The sequence below is a fragment of the Corythoichthys intestinalis genome, chromosome 3 (genome assembly GCF_030265065.1).
Source record: "Corythoichthys intestinalis isolate RoL2023-P3 chromosome 3, ASM3026506v1, whole genome shotgun sequence".
NCBI classification, from domain to species: Eukaryota; Metazoa; Chordata; class Actinopteri; order Syngnathiformes; family Syngnathidae; genus Corythoichthys; species Corythoichthys intestinalis.
In genome coordinates, this window is record NC_080397.1 from 11,050,843 (window position 1) to 11,069,933 (window position 19,091).

The 19,091-nt window shown below is 38.6% G+C and overlaps 1 protein-coding gene across 1 annotated transcript; it reads right to left on the reverse strand.

Annotated features, from left to right (window-relative positions):
- Position 1: 1 nt before the first annotated feature.
- ctsla (cathepsin La) lies at positions 2–11,544 on the reverse strand. Its single transcript, XM_057832173.1, has 8 exons — positions 11,412–11,544; positions 10,296–10,429; positions 5,446–5,568; positions 5,226–5,384; positions 873–1,097; positions 635–803; positions 436–553; positions 2–374 (listed from the first exon to the last, which is right to left on the reverse strand). The coding sequence occupies exons 2-8, from the start codon at positions 10,416–10,418 to the stop codon at positions 275–277; spliced, it is 1,017 nt and encodes a 338-aa protein (XP_057688156.1). The 5' UTR covers positions 10,419–10,429; positions 11,412–11,544; the 3' UTR covers positions 2–274.
- Positions 11,545–19,091: the final 7,547 nt, after the last annotated feature.

Consider the following 19,091-nt stretch of genomic DNA (forward strand, 5'->3'; position numbering starts at 1 on the left):
GTAGTGTCTCACACCTTTAATGGACAACGCAACACAAAAATCATAAAATGACACATTTACAAGAACCAATGAGTTCTCCACTCACTGAGCAGCATATGTACAAAGAATAAAAGACAACAACTAAAATTTGTTCAATAAAAATTGGCAAAAAAAAGGCGTCCTTTCCCTAAGAACACTCATTTTTTGTGTGACTAAAAATGAAATCTCCTGCTTCCACACATTGAAATAGTTTTTTAAAAAAAGACTAAACATCTCCTGACGTCAGTGTCGCTCATCAGACCAGTGGATAGCTAGCGGCGGTAGCGATCCCGCAGTGGTTCTTGCGGTCTTTGGCCATGTAGATGTAGCCTTTGTCGCCCCATTTTTCACTCCAGCTACATCAGAGCAAACGTGTTAACGGTACGCCGCAGGCGCCATCAGAGGTTGCGAGCTCACCTGTTCTTGACGATCCAATACTTCCTGCCGTCAACGTCTTCGCCCTCGAAGCCGTAACCAACTACCAGCACGCCGTGGTCTAGCTCCTCGCTGCTGCACTCCTTCTCGAAGTAGATGCCTAAGCAAAATTTGGGGATAAAGAGGACTTTAGATTTCATGTAATTTGGTGAAATTGTGGAAAACCCGAATTGAAACGGACCCGACTGGTAGAACTGGAAGGATTCGTGCCCGGCGTCGATAGCGACGGAGACGGGTCCGACGGAAGCCACGGCCTTCATGAGGGCGTGCTCCTTCCCGCTGGGCACGTCCACGAAGCCAGTGTCATTGGCAGAGTTGAACGACGGGTCGTAATGGCACGGCTGGTCATCCTGTGGAAGCAATTAGCTCAACTCAAGTTCAACAGACCCGCTCTCGGTTTACTGTGTCCGAAGACTTACGGTTCCCAGGTAGGGATAAGAGTCCTCAGAGTCCAGGCCGTTGTTGTCCTTAATGTACTGGAAGGCCTGGTCCATCAAACCCCCGTTGCAGCCCTCGTTGCCTTCGGGACGGGAGCAGTCCACCAGGTTCTGCTCGCTCAGGGACACCAGTGTGCCAGTCTTGCGAAAGTGCTGGCCCTCCATGGCACCCGTGGTGCTGAAGGCCCAGCAGGACCCGCACTGACCCTGACAAACACAAGACGCACACACGTGTCAGGATGCATTATATTTTGCATGTTCAAACAGTTTTAATTAACTGCGATTTACTGCAATAGATGTCCAATCCATTTGGACCTGGAAGGGCAGGCAGCGATAGTTCGATCTGGATTGTGAACATTCATTGTCAACCGTTCAATTCAAATCCATTTGTTCATAGCTGTCAAAGGCAGTTTCTGAGATATTGTGTAGTTTAATACATTTGACTTGTCTTTTCTATTTGTGGAAGGCAAAAAAACTGAAGAAAAATGAAGTTTGGAGGGAAAAAAAAGTACATAAAACTTGATGACTTCTCTTTGGAATTAAACAAAACGAGGCTTCCAAAGCACATTTCCAGCTAAAACCTAAAGCCCAGAGTAATATTACAATAAATAACAGGATTTCTACAAGATTGTCAACTTTTTTTTGTATTGATGGCAGCTTTGCATGTAATGCAAAAGCTACCATCTACATCATTCCAAACAATGTTGTTTTGTCAACAAACATGTTTCAAGATGATGACATGACAACCTAAAAAATGTGTCTTGGTTGACTGCGACATGACGGGACGATTGCCAATTTTCGGCTGACGAAAACAAGAAGGTAATGCAAAGTTTTTGTTATATGTTCACAATGCTTGACATTTGCTCAAGGCTGTATGTTTGGTCTCAACAATGGTAGGAACGATATAACAGCATAAACTGCATGTACACTTTTTGCTCGGGACGGGACATTAATAAGACAAAAGAGATTGGGTGAACAGGGGTCCGGGATACATTTCTCACAAATATGACCCTAGCTAATTGATATGCTAAACAGGGGTGCTTATTATGTCAATCACGATCGACCAGTCAATCGCAACGCTAGTGAGCGTAGCTCGCGGCATCAAAAAAATACAAATATAATTGAAAAAAAAAAAATATATATATATATATATATACACATATATACACATTTTTAAAAATGTAAATAGTTAAATATGATTGTGTTTATGTTGTGTTGTGTGAGCAAGCAGGCCCCGTCTCTCTCTAAGCAGCTTCTTGCTCACGTTTTCTGGTTCTACAGTTTCCAGCAGAGTTCACTACATTTCTTACAGTTTAACCCTTGAGAGTCGAAGGACGCGCCGGCGCGTCCTCAGCGCACGTCGTCTTTGAAGCACCCTCGCGTCTTAATTACGTCACCCACATGCCGTTGGTTGGTCTCGTTTTAAAGTGCGGAAGTTGCGGTTTACTCTCGTTGTTATTTGAAGTCAATCGACCAACTAAAACGTGAGATATTGTCATTTAAGTTTTATAGTTTTATTGTCCTCTCAAAAAAACATTAAAACGCTGCATGGATCATTTGTTTATGTCTATATTTCCATAATTTCTTGTCCTTTTTCAAAACGGAAGCTCCATGAAAAAAACACAAATCAAACGAACCCTTTCGAAGTCACAGTGGAAGCACAAAATGCGTTTTTTTTTGTTTTTTTTTTATAAATATAACTGCCGTGCGAGGTTCCACCGAACGAGAGGCAGGAGTGTTCTGACGCAGCGACGGGCGAGCGACGGCCGTTTGAATCAAGCAAGCGGGCGAGCGACTTTGTGTGACTTTGAGGATGAACGGAAAACTAAATTTAGCGCAAGCAATTGTGCTTTTTGATCAACTTGAGGAAGAGGGTGGTCCAAATTCGTCATCATCGTCTTCTTCGGAAGAGTCCTCGAGTGAAGATAGTGACGGATTTGAACACGTGGGTGACGCCATCGACGAGCAGAGGTAAGCCAACTCACTTTTTTTTTTTTTTTTTTTTTTTTATGCTGTAAAAGTTTCTTTTGATATTGCAAGACAAAGTTAATTTTGATGCAATATAAGTGCGTGTTTGTGTATGTAATAATAAAATGTGCATATCAGATCAAAGTATAATTTGTGGTCTTCTTTCTATATGAAGATTAGGGATGTAGCACATATTCAGCTACGGTATTCTTTCTATTGTCATACATATAGATTTCCATTATTATTTATTGCTGTATATATTTTTATTTTATACTTTATTATTTTCATAAATACTGACTTTTGTTTCATGTACATTTATAGTGACAATGAAAGTAAAGTGAAATGAAAATGGAAGGGTGGAAAGAGGACCGACACCCCATGGAAGTGTGGGCTGTGATGTAGCCCTGTGTCTAATTCCAGGACGAAACTGCTTTTCGGAGTGGCATGCCTGAAAAAAATTTAACTTGTTTATTGTAAATATTTTTGAAAATACTTTTTTCCCCAATTTTATATATATATTTTTTTTCCCACAATCAGTCTTCTCAATTTGTGTATATAAATGTGTGTTCAAGAAGCTTGATTGTGTGTACATAGTTTTCATCAGGTGATGGGCCGCAATACCTAAACTCATAAAGAGATGGCCTCTAAACACTTTTTGTGTTAGATGGTATATATTTTTTCACTGTTCTTCACTGTTTGGTCTGCTGTATATAACCTGTTTTGACTAGAGCATGTATAAATGCAAAAAACGCCTACGGCTATACCTGTTGTTTATGTTGAACTGTCAAATAAAAGACTATTTATTCTAAATTTTTTTGGTTGAATGTTCATCCTAACATGTTGAATAAATATTACAAAGTTTCAAAACGGTTCGTTACGCATGTTTGGTTGTCAATTGGACATCAATATTAAAAATTTTGACAAAACGATTTTGGAATTTTTGGTCTTTTTGGGCCCAAAATTATGATTTATAATTGGTCAGTGAAGGAAACAACAGTTTGGACATGAAGTTCAAGGTGTCACAAAAAAAGGGACCAAACCAGGCCATCGTAAACAATTCTGTCTTTGAAATATAAAGGCAACTTCAAAGGCATGCAAAATCAGACAAAATAGGCCCAGACCTTAAAGGGTTAATTAATATTAACAGTACAAAACACAAAATGAAAGACACTTTTTTCTGAGCAGCTTCCTACTTACGTTTTGCAGGTTAGCAAGTACACACAGTTTGATGTAACGCTAACGTTATGCTGTTATACTCTGACGCAGGTCGGACTTTCAGTAGCAAAATTAGTGGTGTGTTTCCCACCTCCACAACATTGGCGTCATTTTAAATTACTTACAGTGGTTGCTGCTGGCCAAAAAAAACTTCTGATATCCCTCGAAGGTGGCGGAGGAGGCGGCATGTTGTTGTCATGTATTTCTGTCGTGGCTGTGTGAGTGTGCGTGTGCTGGGGGTGGGTCAAGTCATCAGCCAGTCAAACATGCGTTTGAGGGGCAAAAAACTGGACCAGCGCATTCAGCTACTGAAAAGGTGTAAATGTAAGTTTGAACATCATGAAAATATTTCACTTAATAATGGTAGGGTCAATTGTATCCTCACAACATATGATAATCAAAACATATGACAATCTAAATTACCTGTATCACTGAACTCATTATACAATGCATATAAGGTTGCTTAAAGGTTGGTGAGGAAAATTTGAGCGTCCTGAAAAGTTGGTAGTGTTATGTCTCTACCGTTCCTATGCAAACCCACGCCCTCGCATTTGCTTATTGTACATGCAGTTAGGCAGCCTATATCCTCTGTTTGGTTGTGTTATTCTTGTGACACGTGTTATGTTTTAGTCTCCCAAGACACGTTTTTTTGCCCACTGTCGTCTCGTCTATGTTGACTAAAACAACAACAATGCTAGTCAAAGACTAACCCATTTTGAAATGACTAAAATATAACTAGGACTAATATGTATTTTTGTCCAAAAGACAAACACAAAAATTAAATGGGCTGCCAAAAACAACACTGATTCCAAATGTAATATTATGATTATTATCAGTTATTAATCAACGACCACAGCAATAGTTTATTAAGGATACTTTGAAGTTTGTTTCAAAAAATGTCATCGTTTTAACAAGTGTTTCTGGGCGGAATTCTGACATTATCATTTTGAACAGCTCTATAACAAAGTGTACAATGTACACTTCAATAAAAATAGCTGCCCTGAGGCGAGGGGGAGGGTGAGAGAGTGCACAAAGTAGATAAACAAGTCCACCTCTGTGGCGAACGTCTTATCTTTCGTACTGACTGAACTAAATATTGACTGCGGTGGGTTGGACAACTTGTTTTTTTTACCCCGCGTTCTCCAACGTTACCTGGTCTTTGACGGGCGTGACGTATCCGTGGTCTCTCCAGTCCACCGAGCGCGGCGCCTCTAGGAAGTTGGGCTCCAGGAAGAGCGCTCCTTTTATCTTCTTCTGCGTCTGGTTGCCGCGCTTGTAGCCGTTCATGATTTGACGGAACTCCTCGTTCGTCTGAGCGCAAATGCAGGTTTCAGAGGTGGACTTCCACGAGGGACCGCCGGGATGACCTTACCATGTCTCCGAAGTGGTTCATGCCCAAGCTGTAAGAGTGTTTGCCCATGGAGTGCTCCAGGTTGTGGACCTCAATCATCTTCAGGTTCTTTTCCCACACCATTCTTCTCCAGCCTTCCTCCCTCTGTAAAGACGCACATCAACTATTATTCAACGTAATAAAACAATTCATTAAAAAAAAAAAAAATCATGACCACTCAAATTAGTATATAGCTTGTAGACGTCCAATCCATTGGAAGTGAGTAGGATGGATTGGACATCTAGCTACTGGACTGTCTCAGGAAATTAGAATACACAATATTCTAATTTCCTGAGACAGTCCTGTATATATACACAGGACTGTCTCAAAAAATTAGAATATTGTGTATTCTAATTTCCTGAGACAGTCCAGTACTTTGATGGCAGTCAATGAGTCCAAGAAGTGCCTTGTAAAATAAGGCTGAACGATATTGGAAAAAACTTACATTGACTGACTTTTTTGGGGGGATTGCGATATATATTGCAATAATTAAACTGGAAGAATTTTCACCAGATGACTTGAATAACTTTGTTTGCAAAGACTTCGGTTGACTCACCATGACCACATTGTATTCATATAATACAGTTTCCTCCAGGCTAAGGGGATTCATCTGCGAATTTTGAAGACTGATGTATACAAAAGTGATCCAGGAGGCCATGTCTCAGCACACTTGGTACTTTTATGAAGCAAAAAAAATGTTTATGTGTTTAAAAAAAACAATTTCACTTCCTGCGATAGGACTATTGCGCATGCACATATTGCAATGGCGATGTTCAAACGATAGGCCTATTGTAAAGGGTTAAAAGCATGCCAAACATCCAATTATACTCAGCTTTTTTCACAACTATTTACAGTAATCAAGACTTTACACGTGTTTCACTTCAGCCCTCACGGTAAGTGCTTGTTTAGAAATAAATTAGCTTTTGTGCGGTTATATTTGGCCTTAAAATTGGCGCCATGAATTATTATTGACATGAATTAATGATTTAGGGTGTACCCATAGTGGTCTGGGATATGCTCCAGCACCCCCCCCCCCCCCCCCCCCCGCGCCTTCAGAGGATATGTGGCACATAGGCTGAATTAATGAATTGGCAGGGGTGGTCATGGGAAGTGTTGCACATATTAACTGGATTTTTCTTTTTTTTTTTTTTTAAATGGAGGAAATTCATTCATGATATGTGCACATTCACATTACGAGCTTATTGTGGAACCAATTAGGCCTGCACAACATATTGGTTGAACATCGGCATCATGATGTGTGCGTGTGCAAAAGTCCCATCACAGGATGAACAATTGTTTTATTTTTTCTTTAACATGTAAACTTTTGTTTTGCTTCAAATTAAAGAGGCAAGTGCAGATAGACATGACCTCCTGTATCACTTATATATATATATAAAGTAATATTCATTATTCACAGATGAATCCCCTTTGCATTAGCAGGAGTATTACAGTGATCCCTCGCTACTTCACGCTTCAAATTTCGTGCCCTCAGTCCATCGTGGATTTTTTTTCAATTAAAAAAAAAAAAAAATTCCGATGAGCTGTCCCCGAACAGATCGCGTAGTCTCACACTCCCTCTCCCTCCCCATTCTTTGATCGTCAGGCAGTGCACTGTAATTGCTAATTAAAGTTAACGATGATTGACAGATGTTTGGGTTTGAGCTAGCCAGAGACACAAACTTCAAAGCGCTGTATGTGTCAATCATCGTTTAACTTGTTAAAAAGTTGCGGTGGCAACTCATTGTGTGGAACTGAGCAGTGGAGTGAGTGCACTCACTAAATGAAGCATGTTATAAAAATCAAGCATTATTTTTACTACAGTACTTCATTCTTGTTTAAAAATAATTCGGTGGGACAGTAACATGTTTAAAACCTAGCATTATTATTACAGTTTAAGAACCATTTAAATAATATACATATATATTTTTATTATATATTGGGAAAAACATGTCTTATAAGTATCTCTTTTCAATGCTAAATTTGAATAAATACATTAAACACATTTGGGAGGGGGGGTGCGCTACTTCACGGTTTTTCACTTATCGCGGCGGTTTCTGGTCTCCATTGACCACGAAAAACAAGGGATCTCTCACTATATATGAATACAATGCCGCCATGGCGAGTCAACCAATGTCTTCCAGGAGAGAGCTATTCAAGTCATCTGGTGAAAATTTTTTTAGTTTTAATATTGCAATATATCGCAAACCCCCAAAAAGTTGCAATCTCAGCTTTTTTCCAATATTGTTCAGCCCTAAAACCAATTATGCTGATATCATGAAGGTCCACTGTGTGTGTATGTGTTAATATAAATGAATATATTTCGCCCATGAAACTAGGATGGTTCATTAAAAAGGTACATGGAAATGCAGGTGGGAAAAAAACGGACCGCCTGAAGTACAAAGAGGATTACTTCAGACTTTTAGGCCTCTTAACTGAGCATTTATAGAATAAAGATGTCAACTTTGTGCTATTTTTCTTAAAATGGCACTTCAACTTCAGATCTTTAAGGTTTTTGTTTTTCTACTGTTCTGCATTGTATTCCTTTTCCTTGTACCGTTTCCTGTTTTAATAGTTTTTGTAGATGCTGATTTTAATGAGACTTTCATATATTCTTTTATTTATTTTTTTGGCCATATTTGTTTAATTGTTTTTTTCCCTTATTTTAATATAATGTAAAGCACATTGAATTACCTTGTACAGAATTGTGCTATACAAGTAAATTTGCCTTGCGTTGTATTGGAATTCAATGCATACTATTGAATACTAGTTAAATCCTTTAAAAATTAACATACCTTTTGGGGACAAATATTGCTGTGCCATTAATCAAGATTATTTCAAAAGGCCCTTATTTTTTAATCACACTTAGACATGTGCCGATTACCAGTTTCAAGGTATACCATGGTATAAAAACGTCAAGGTTTCAAAACCGCAAAAATAAGGTCTAAGGTATTAGCTATTTTTTTATGTCCCAAAAATACATGCAGAAATTGGGAGAAATCCCTCGTTTGCAGCTGCACGCATCAAGCCTCCCCCACTAATCATTGCTCAGTGTCAGTGAGTCAGCTGTGCTACACGATGGCTGGAGAAGGTGAAACTCCTGAATTCCCCCCCCCCCCCCAAAAAAAAACAAAATCGCTGGTATAGGAATACTTTGGCTACAGAAAAGTTACAGACGGTCGCGGCTTAGAGGAGGAAGGCCAACCGACCTGTAAAACATGTTTGCAGAGGGCGGCTACTGAGGAGGCAATACTTCCAATATGATTTCGTATTTATACACAATTAAAGGTTAGTAAATACTGTCATGAACGTTTCCCACCGGATACGAGACCAACTACAACCGTAGAAGCGTTTTGTAAAGAACACGGGGCCGTGTTGGTTATTATTATAGCAGAGAAGACAGCCATAAATCAACAAAGACAAGTCAACTGTGCCCCGATCTACCACTCAAGAAATCTGATGGACTCAAAAAGTAGGTTACGTTTGCATATTAGTTTGAAAATCGACCGCATCCACCGTATTATTACACGAGTGACTTCCGGTCCGATCCTAGCTAGTAATATTGACGCAGGACAGCCGCGTCTCGCGTCAAATAATAAACTCTGCCGTTCTTTTCGCGTGCGTCGCGCCGCTTCTGGGCCGCATCTAACACGTGGCCGCACTGCAACTGGTGTTCATTGGCTGATTGACTCTAACGCCCGCGTTTCTCTGCGTTCTTGCGGCGGCCACGTTGTCGCGCTGTTGACGTTTCTGGACTGTCCTACCGTGTTGGTCCTCATTATAGTAGAGAAGACGGAGTAAGTATGGACATACAAAGAAACTGTAACCCGATCAACTCACAGCCTCGGAAAGTAAGGGTTATATTACGTCCGAAACTCGTTCGGTACGCGTCCGTTCCGAACCGACTACCACGTACCGAAACAGTTCAATACTATTACATGTACCGTTACACCCTTAACTACAGTGTGTTTAGCATCTCTAGCGGTGGTAAAACACGTGTTTGAATGTGTGGGGGGGTGGGGGGTAAAAGAGCGAGTCAAAAGTTTGGACACGCCTCATCATTTGTGCTTTTTAATATATTTTCACTTCTATTGTAAATTCTCACTGAAAATATCAAAACTATGAATGAACATGATGAATTATGTACTTGAAAACAGGTTTTATATTCTAAATTCTACAAGTATCCACCCTTGAGGTGTCTCCAAACTTTTGGCCTACAGTATACTGCATGCACTATGAAATACTTTGTAGGATTCTTGTTCATTTCATTTGTTTTTGTTGTTTGTTTTATTGCTTTACAACTTTTATAGACAGCATTTGAACGGCTAGTTCTTTATTTTAAAGGGGGACTTCAGAATTTTTGAAATTAGGCTTAATCTTCGAGTTAGCGGGGGTTTAATTAGTCGTTAGAGTTGTTTTGAACAAATTCCGTGCAGTTTGTCAGTTATTTGTTAGTTTCAGGGCTCCGGCTGAGTGGCTGAGCTAGCGCAAGTCAATGGTGGTTGAAATCAACTCCATTGACTAACTAAACCCCTGCTAACATATAAAGCCTTATCTGAAAAATTCAATTACATGCGATGAAATGTTTCTGTTGAGGCAGCAAAGGGAGAAAAATTGGGAAAAGTAACTGACAAATTGCTTTTAAAGTAACTTAGTTACTTTGATAATAAAGTAATCGGTAAAGTAACTAGATTACTTTTATGAGGAGTAATCAGTAATTAAATTACTTTTTCAAGTCTGTCATATAAATAAATATATATATATATATATATATATATATATATATATATATATATATATATATATATATATATGTGTCTGTAAAACTCCTGTACCTCGTGATACTGCTTGGAGTGCCAGCTCTTCCACAGGTCCCAGTGCTGGTCCAGTTGGGGGTCCAGGTTGGGCGCTGAAGCGGCGGCACTCAGGCACAAAGCCAATGTGATGAGAGGTAACATTTTTTGGCTTCCTGTGGGTGGTTAGAGATTCATTTACGTGTGTTCAGTTTTTTTTAATGAATAAATAAAACAACATAGACTATTAACTCATTGTCCGCCAATGACAGTCCAATTTATTCAAAATGTTCCATTCATTCTTAACATTTTGACTAGACCTCTCGTACCGTCAATGGCAGACAATAAGTTAAATGAGCGCCATCAAGTCAAATTTATCTATAGAGCTCATTCAAATATTTCAGCTATTGTTATGTTCAGTTTCCGACTTAAATGTTCCAACTCATTTAGTCGCCAAGTGTAACCTGAAACCGATCATTGAGCCTCCAGTACATCCTGTAAGGACATTAGAACAACAACATTCCCTGGAACACTCATAAACGCTTGACTTTGTTTGTCTACATTCCTTTAATTCAGGAAGAATACCCACCGCATAGAACATACTGAAAATATGTAAATTTAGAATAAAAAGGGGACAATAAAGACAGTTTCGAAACCGGAAACAGGCAGTTTTTCTTCCTTTTTTTTTTTTTTGCACAGTCACGGGATCCGCGAAGGCGAGCCAAGAAAAATGTAACCCCTCGCAACGAAAAAATGTAAAACGAATAAAACGAAAACATAACACTAAATAATGAAAATGTGATCGAGATTTCCTAAACAATCAACCTGATTTTACCCGCCATGTTTACTCAACAATCCAAATAAACAAGTGCCTGTTGTTTTGGGGGTTTTTTAGGCTAAGAGGACAACAAAAGGCAAGCAGAGTAAAAGACGACGGCTAAAAATATCAAAGGATTATAAAAGCGAAGTTTACCAAATTCGGAAATATTTATTATGGGAAAGTATTCGCCTAAATTCGGTTTTCCCCTTCGCTTTTATATTTGCAAGGCAAATTCCCACCACACACGTTCGATTCATTTGTATTAAACAGAATTATCCTTGGATAGCACCACCAACACTTAAATTTCATCCCACCAGATTATTGAAATTCATACTTACTCGCAGCCCTTTGTGACTAAACAACCAGTGTGGAAAATAAAACGGAAAAATATCCTACTGCGGTGCAGCCACACTAACTTTATAAAGCGGACGAATCCCCGCCCACAACGCTATCTGATTGGTCTATTTCGAGTTTGTTCCCATTTAAAGGCCATCCCTTTTCGTGACGTCACTTAGAGGCACGTGATTCCTATTTGGAATGACGCTGCGGGAAAAACATCATCTATCGCCGTTTAACCCCGTAAATTGATTTAAAATAATCGTAATAGCTCGGATATTGACGCTTACGTGTTCGTGTGAGCTTTTTGAACGTTTCCAAAATTTCTGGTTGACACGATATAACGGGAAAATGGCACATCTGGGTAAATGGGAGTGGGAATGCACTTGCTATCAATGCTAGGTGAGCCCGTGTGACGCAAACACCGGCCTAGATAAATCATGCACAAACAAAAATACACTAAAAAGTTGTTATCATAAAGTAGGCTATGAGAATGCAGATAAAGTGTGTGGACTTTGAGAGACAACACAGTTGGCATTTTTTTCTTGATTTGATTACCATTTCATCGGTTTGAAAAATGTCACCGACTTGTGTTTTTGGAGATTAGTCACTTTTGCTCAGTTTATCTTAAAGCTAGTAAACACGGGGAAGGCCATTTAGAAACAAACAAAAATCCATTTTTACTCTGCGTCACTCATTTTCTTAGCGTAGTTTTGCTATCTTTAGCATTAAAATAGGCAACTATGGAAGGCTAACCAAGATGTTTCAGAGCAAAAGGCCTCTTTATATGTTTTAATAATAATTTTTTGAGTTTTCAAAATATTTGATAAGGTGTTTAGTGTCATTCAACAAATAAATACTCAATAAAATTTTGTGCTGGTGGAACTGTCTTGTTTTAGTACGATTGCTAGCTAGGCTTAGCATAAAAAAGTGTAGGAAAGGCGTTTTCAAACGACCCAATTGGTAACTTTTTTTGTACAGCTTAAGATATAGACCAAATATAGTTTGATATAAGTTTTTTTGAATAAATTAATAAACCCTCACTGATGTAATTTTGTGCTTTTTGTTATTTATGTTCATTAATTTTGCTCAATTTTTTGACTATTTTAGCTTAGCATAAAGATTGTGACAAAGTGACAAAGATTGTGAAAGTGAAAAAGACATTTAAAACGAGAAAAGCAACTGCCGGAGAAGTTGCGATGGGATGCTTTGCTCTCCCTTCGGTTACTTCCTGTAGATTTTCGACCACTTCCTATTAATTTGAAAGCATTTCCGTGTCACTTCCTTGTTCATTTTATGGTACTGACTTGTCACTTTCTGTCAGGGGCGCTTCCGGGGGGGGGGGGCAGGGTTGGGCAGTGCCCACCCACTGACACGCTCTGCCCACCCAAAGAAAACTGGATGTAGTACTAACGGCAGTCTGGGCACCGCGTATGGTATCCCATTCATATAGTACTGATGTGTTCTAAGTTTTCAGTTCTAAGTTTTACCCTTAGCGTTGTTACTTCCTCTTTCACCTTAAAAAAAAAAAAGAAATGTTGGTTTTCTTCATAGGAGGCGCTACACAAATGTACGCATATTCTGATTTTTTTTTTTTTTTTTAACATATCAAAGTTTCACCAGTGTTCACCTGGCTGTTGAGTTTGGTGAGTTTTAAAGCATTCTGAGGGGGTCAAAGAAGGTGCTCAAAGCGTCGGCGGGACAAAGAATGACTGCTAGGGGGCGCTACATAGTGTATTTGGAATTTGTCTTTACACGGTATCAAAGATTGCACCTGTCTTGACCTGCCTGCCGATTTTGGTCATTTTGAAGCATTCTAAGGGGGTCAAATTGAGTTCAAAGGGGCTGCGGAACAAAGAAAAAACTATAATACCGCATTGGCCCGAATATAAGACGGCCCTGATTATAAGACGACCCCCTCTTTTTCAAGATTCAAGTTTGAAAAAATACTTTTTGAACACCAAATTAATTTTTATACAGAGAATTACAGTACATCTGAAACAAATGATTATAACAATATATTTGAGAGAAAAAGCATGTTATTTTGCCTCATTCAAATCTTAATATCTGAACATTTTAATATGTAAACTAAAGTGCAATCACATTCGTAAATGAATGGCTTCTGGTTTTTGAAATGTAAATAAACTAATCTATTGTGATAAAACCACAAAATTGCAATAACTGCATTAACCATCAAAGTGAAGTCTAACTAACTGTAGTCTTGAAACAGATCTGAATAAGGAAAAACATTGCAATAAAATAATGCAAACTGGTTAAACTTGAGAGTAGCTGAGATCTCTCATGACAGAACATTACAGCATTCGCTTCAATGATATCTGGCGCCATCTAGCGTCGTGAATGGGTATAATTTCTAGACCCCGAATATAAGACGACTCCCACTTTTTCAGTCTTATTTCAATGCAAAAAACACCGTCTTATATTTGGGCCAAAACGGTAATTATAACTAGAAACTGCAATTTCGGGAGAAATTACACCTGGTCTTTCCTGTGTGGCTATACAGATCGTAGCCCCGCCCAAGGCTATCACTAGAATGGACAAACATGCCTATCAATGGCATTAAACAAATTAAATGCCATTAGAAATTAATGGGAAATTTGGACGTCCATGGCCGTCAATGGCAGCACCCTCCATAAGCGTCAATGCAATCGGGGACATTTGGGGTACACGTCCTATTGATATCTGGTCATTTCCTGTTGATTTAGGGAAAAAAAAAAATCCCATTGAAAATGAATGGGAAAATTTTTGGACGTCCATGGACGTCAATGGTATCAACTTACATAAGCGTCAATGGAATCCAAGTACATTGGCATCACTAGAATGAACAAACATGAAGAAATGCCATTGGAAATGAATGGGAAGTTTGGAAGTCCATGGACGTCAATGGCATCACCCTCCATAAGCGGCAATGCAATCGGGGACATTTGGGAGACACGTCCTACTGATATCTAGTCATTTTCTGTTGATTTTGGGGAAAAAAAATATTTCCCATTGAAAATGAATGGGAAAATTTTTGGACGTCCATGGATGTCAATGGTATCAACTTACATAAGCGTCAATGGAATCCAAGTACATTGGCATCAATAGAATGAACAAACATGAAGAAATGCCATTGGAAATGAATGGGAAGTTTGGACGTCCATTAACGTCAATGGCATCACCCTCCATAAGCGGCAATGCAATCGGGGACATTTGGGGTACACGTCCTTTTGATATCTAGTCATTTTCTGTTGATTTTGGGGAGAAAAAAAATTTCCCATTGAAAATGAATGGGAAAAATTTTGGACGTCCATGGATGTCAATGGTATCAACTTACATAAGCGTCAATGGAATCCAAGTACATTGGCATCAATAGAATGAACAAACATGAAGAAATGCCATTGGAAATGAATGGGAAGTTTGGACGTCCATGAACGTCAATGGCATCACCCTCCATAAGCGGCAATGCAATCGGGGACATTTGGTGTACACGTCCTTTTGATATCTAGTCATTTTTTGTTGATTTGGGGGGGGGGGGGGATTCCCATTGAAAATGAATGGGAAAAGTTTTGAACGTCCATGGACGTCAATGGTATCAACTTACATAAGCGTCAATGGAATCCAAGTACATTGGCATCAATAAAATGAACAAACATGAAGAAATGCCATCGGAAATGAATGGGAAGTTTGGACGTCCATGAACGTCAATGGCATCACCCTCCATAAGCAGCAATGCAGTTGGGGACATTTGGGGGACACGTCCTAATGATATCTAGTCATTTTCTGTTGATTTGGGGGAAAAAAAATTTTCCCATTGAAAATGAATGGGAAAAATTTTGGACGTCCATGGACGTCAATGGCAGCAACCCCTATAAGCGTCAATGGAGTCAGGGATGTTTGGGGGACAGGTCCTATTGATATCTGGTCATTATCTGTTGATTTGGGGAAATTTAGTTTTTTCCCCATTGAAAATGAATGGGAAACATTTTGGACGTCCATGGCCGTCAATGGCATCGACATCTATAAAGTCAATTGAATCCAAGTACATTGGCATCAATAGATTCGACATGCGTGGCCGTCAATGGCATCAATGCAATGTAAAAAAATTCAATTGGAAATCCCATTGTAAGTGAATGGGAAATGTTCTCATTAGAAAAAATGAATGGGACAGTTTTGGGCAAATTTCCGGGGGACCGTAATTTTTATCAAAATTCTGTATACAAATTTTATGCCCCTCACCGTCACGGAATTTTTGATGCCCAAATTATGTGATTTGGTCAAAAATTGAAGGACTAGATACATTTTGAAACTTTTCTTTGTTTCCCATTAAAAATGAATGGGCCAGTTTTTGGCAAATTGCCGGGAAACCGTACATTTTATCAAAAAATTTACCGCTGTCATTTTTATGCCCCTCGCCATCCCGGAATTTTTGACGCCCATCTTGTGTGTTTTCGTCAAAAATTGACGGACTTGTAACAGTTTGAAAGTTGTCTTTTTTTCCCATTAAAAATGAATGGGCAGGTTTTTGGCAAATTTCCGGGGAACCGTATATTTTTTCCAAATTGTATTAATAACCTTTATTCCCCTCCCTGTCCTGGAATTTTTGATGCCCAAATTGTGTGATTTGGTGAAAAATTGTAGGACTAGATACATTTTGAAACTTTTTTTTTCTCATTAAAAATGAATGGGCAAGTTTTTGTCAAATTTCTGGGGAACCGTAAATTTTTTCCAAATTCTGTATACAACTTTTATGCCCCTCACCGTCCCGGAATTTTTGATACCTAAATTATGTAATTTGGTAAAAAATTGTAGGACTAGATACATTTTGAAAATTGCTTGTTTTTTCCGGAAAATTGCCGTTTACGGACGAACCGAAAAATTTTCGGGGCCGTTTGAAAAATTCCCATCGTCGCGTGAGAATTCCGGTCGTGCCGATACTTGAACGGTGCCGATCGGTGCTACGGTTTGGGCTGCGCGGCAGGACGAAGGATTCCCATTCCAAAAAAAAAACAGAATAACATAATATAGGGGGGAGGCCGTAGAATCTCACTACCTGATCTTTCCAAAGGAAAGACCAGGTAATGACAATAAAACCGAGGAACCACAATAGGTTACCTAAAAAAAACATTGTCACCTGCGTGTCCATACTGTTCAGTTATGGATGTGTTCTAAGTCAAATAAAATCAAATCAACTTTTATTTGTTTAGACCAAATCACAACAACTGATATCTCAAGGAGAAAACAAAACATGTTTTAAAGTGCAGTAGCCCTACGCAGGATTTCGACCTACTTGAGGATTGTAGATTTTTTTTTTTTTTTTTTTTGCCCACCCAGGTAAGACTAATGCCCACCCACACCTGGCATCCTGGTAACACCACTGCTTTCTGTTGAGTTTGGGTCACCCCTCATTTTTTTCTGTTAATTTTGGATTCATTCGAGGAAGTTTTTTTTGTCAAAAATAATGACCACCAATGGAGATTTTGGTCCGAGTTGACAATCAATAGGAGTAAATGGAAATGTTGGATTTTCCACTGGAAGTGAATGGGAGCTTTGAAATAAGATTTTGGCCGAATTGTACGTCGTTGCTCAAAAGAAGCTGATAACTTTTGTGCACCTTGATTCTGTGAATTTTTTTTTTTTTTAAATATGTGAATTATTTTATTTGCAGAGGTGGGTAGGAACGCGTTACCTTTCCTTGAGTAACTGTTTGCTAAAAATGTACTTCTAAGAATAGTTTTACAAGGCCATACCTGTTACTTTTATTTGAGTAGATTTGTGAAGAAGAAACTACACTAGTCGTTCCATTTTTCCTCTTTATTCTACATATTAGTTTTTTTTTTTGCCAGATGCCAACAGTGGGTTTCACCAATGAGATGTTTCAACAATAATCACATGACTCCATTCTACAAATCAGACTCAAGCTTTCCGTTCTATCATCACGCCAGCCTGTTCAATCACGTGGTGTCTTTAAAGCATCGTAAAAAAATGAAGTATTTGACATAGAGCGCTGCCGTTAACATGACCCTTAAGCACCAATTTTAATCTCTTTTATTTTTATTTTTTATTTCGTGCGGAGCCCCTAAGGTGACATGGAAGAAGAAGAAAAAAAAACAGTGGGGAAAAAAAAAGTTGACGTTAAAAAAAATAACAACAACAACAAAAAAACAGTGCCCCTAAAGGGACACGGGGGAAAAAAAAAACGAAAGAAAAAGTTAACATCGAGTATCACAATTGGTTGCTAATGAAGTCAACAAGGACCACCAAATCACAGAACGTTTTCCGACAAAAACGTCCGGTAGAGTTTAAGACTCGCTTCAAATGTCTTTTGCTTATTTGGAAACAGTGCTTAGTATCAGTAATTGATCTTATTTCATCGTAATTTAGGCCTATTTCAAAGTAAAACTTAAATAATCTGCCCCACGGGTGGATAATTTTGTGCTGAGAAAATATACCATTAATAATAATCAATAAAACATCGTAAGCAGTTACTCACAATGTTACCTATCACTTGATTATTCTTTTCACCAAACTTTTTTTTCTTGTATTTGAGTACATTTTTTGGATGACTACTTTTAATTTTTTGCTTGAGTAATTTTATTTTGAAGTAATGCTACTCTTACTTGACTAATATTTTGGCTAATCTACCCACCTCTGGTTATTTGGGCAAAAACTGTAGGATAAGTAGCATTTTAAAAATAATGTTTTTGCCATTGGAAATTAACAGGCTTTTCTTTGTCATCCATGAACATTAGAGGCAAAATTGAAAGATATCCTGGCCCGCTGAAAAAGTGGTTGTAAAAAATATGAATCGTTATCTATACTTATAGATAAATGGAACTTTGTGTGTGTGTCTGTATGTGTTCGTTCCCAATAGTCTCCAAAACAGCTGGGCGGATTTTGATGAAATTTTACATAGTTGTCCTTTATGTGTCTGGGAGTGTTCTTAGATTGGTTTGATATCTGTAGGCCTCCATTTAATGCGGAATTAATTCAAAACTCCAAAAATCAACATACAAAATTTCTCATTGTGGACAGTGACGAGTCTCTTGCGATTGCAATGTCGCACTTGGCTTTCAAACTTTACGCTTTCATGTACAAATTTAAATATGCTGTGAAGTTACGTTGTGGCTTTGATACTCCACAACAAGATGCTGGATTTCATTGAAAAAAAAAGTACAATTAATTAATAAGGGATTCATTTCAGCTGGATATTCATACTATAGTGACTGTTATTTATTATGTGTTACACCCGCAATGGTTCATGGGTAGTTGTGGCAACCATGACTGCGAGTGGGGGTTGCCGTTGTTATGTTCTGGTGTTTTCTGTTCAATAAAGGCGCTGTCTCTAGGAGTTGTGTGGGTAATGGGGCACAAAAGCAGCAAGTGTGAAACGTTAAAAACTCTCATTCATCTCTGTCGCTTGTTGCAGAACTGAACACAGTGATGGAAAGCGATTGAGCATTAACAGCTTTATGGTGGCCTTTTAGTATTACTACATTACAGATGCATCTCTAACGGAATGTTTTATCAGCCATTTGGTTGTATTGCATTCACGTTACACAAACCCGAACAATGCTGGGCCATATTGCTAGTATTATATATGCGGGGGTCATAAATCGAGGTAAATTCAAGACTATATTCATGACCGATAAAAAGCCGCCTCAACATTTTTCTCTTTCACTACT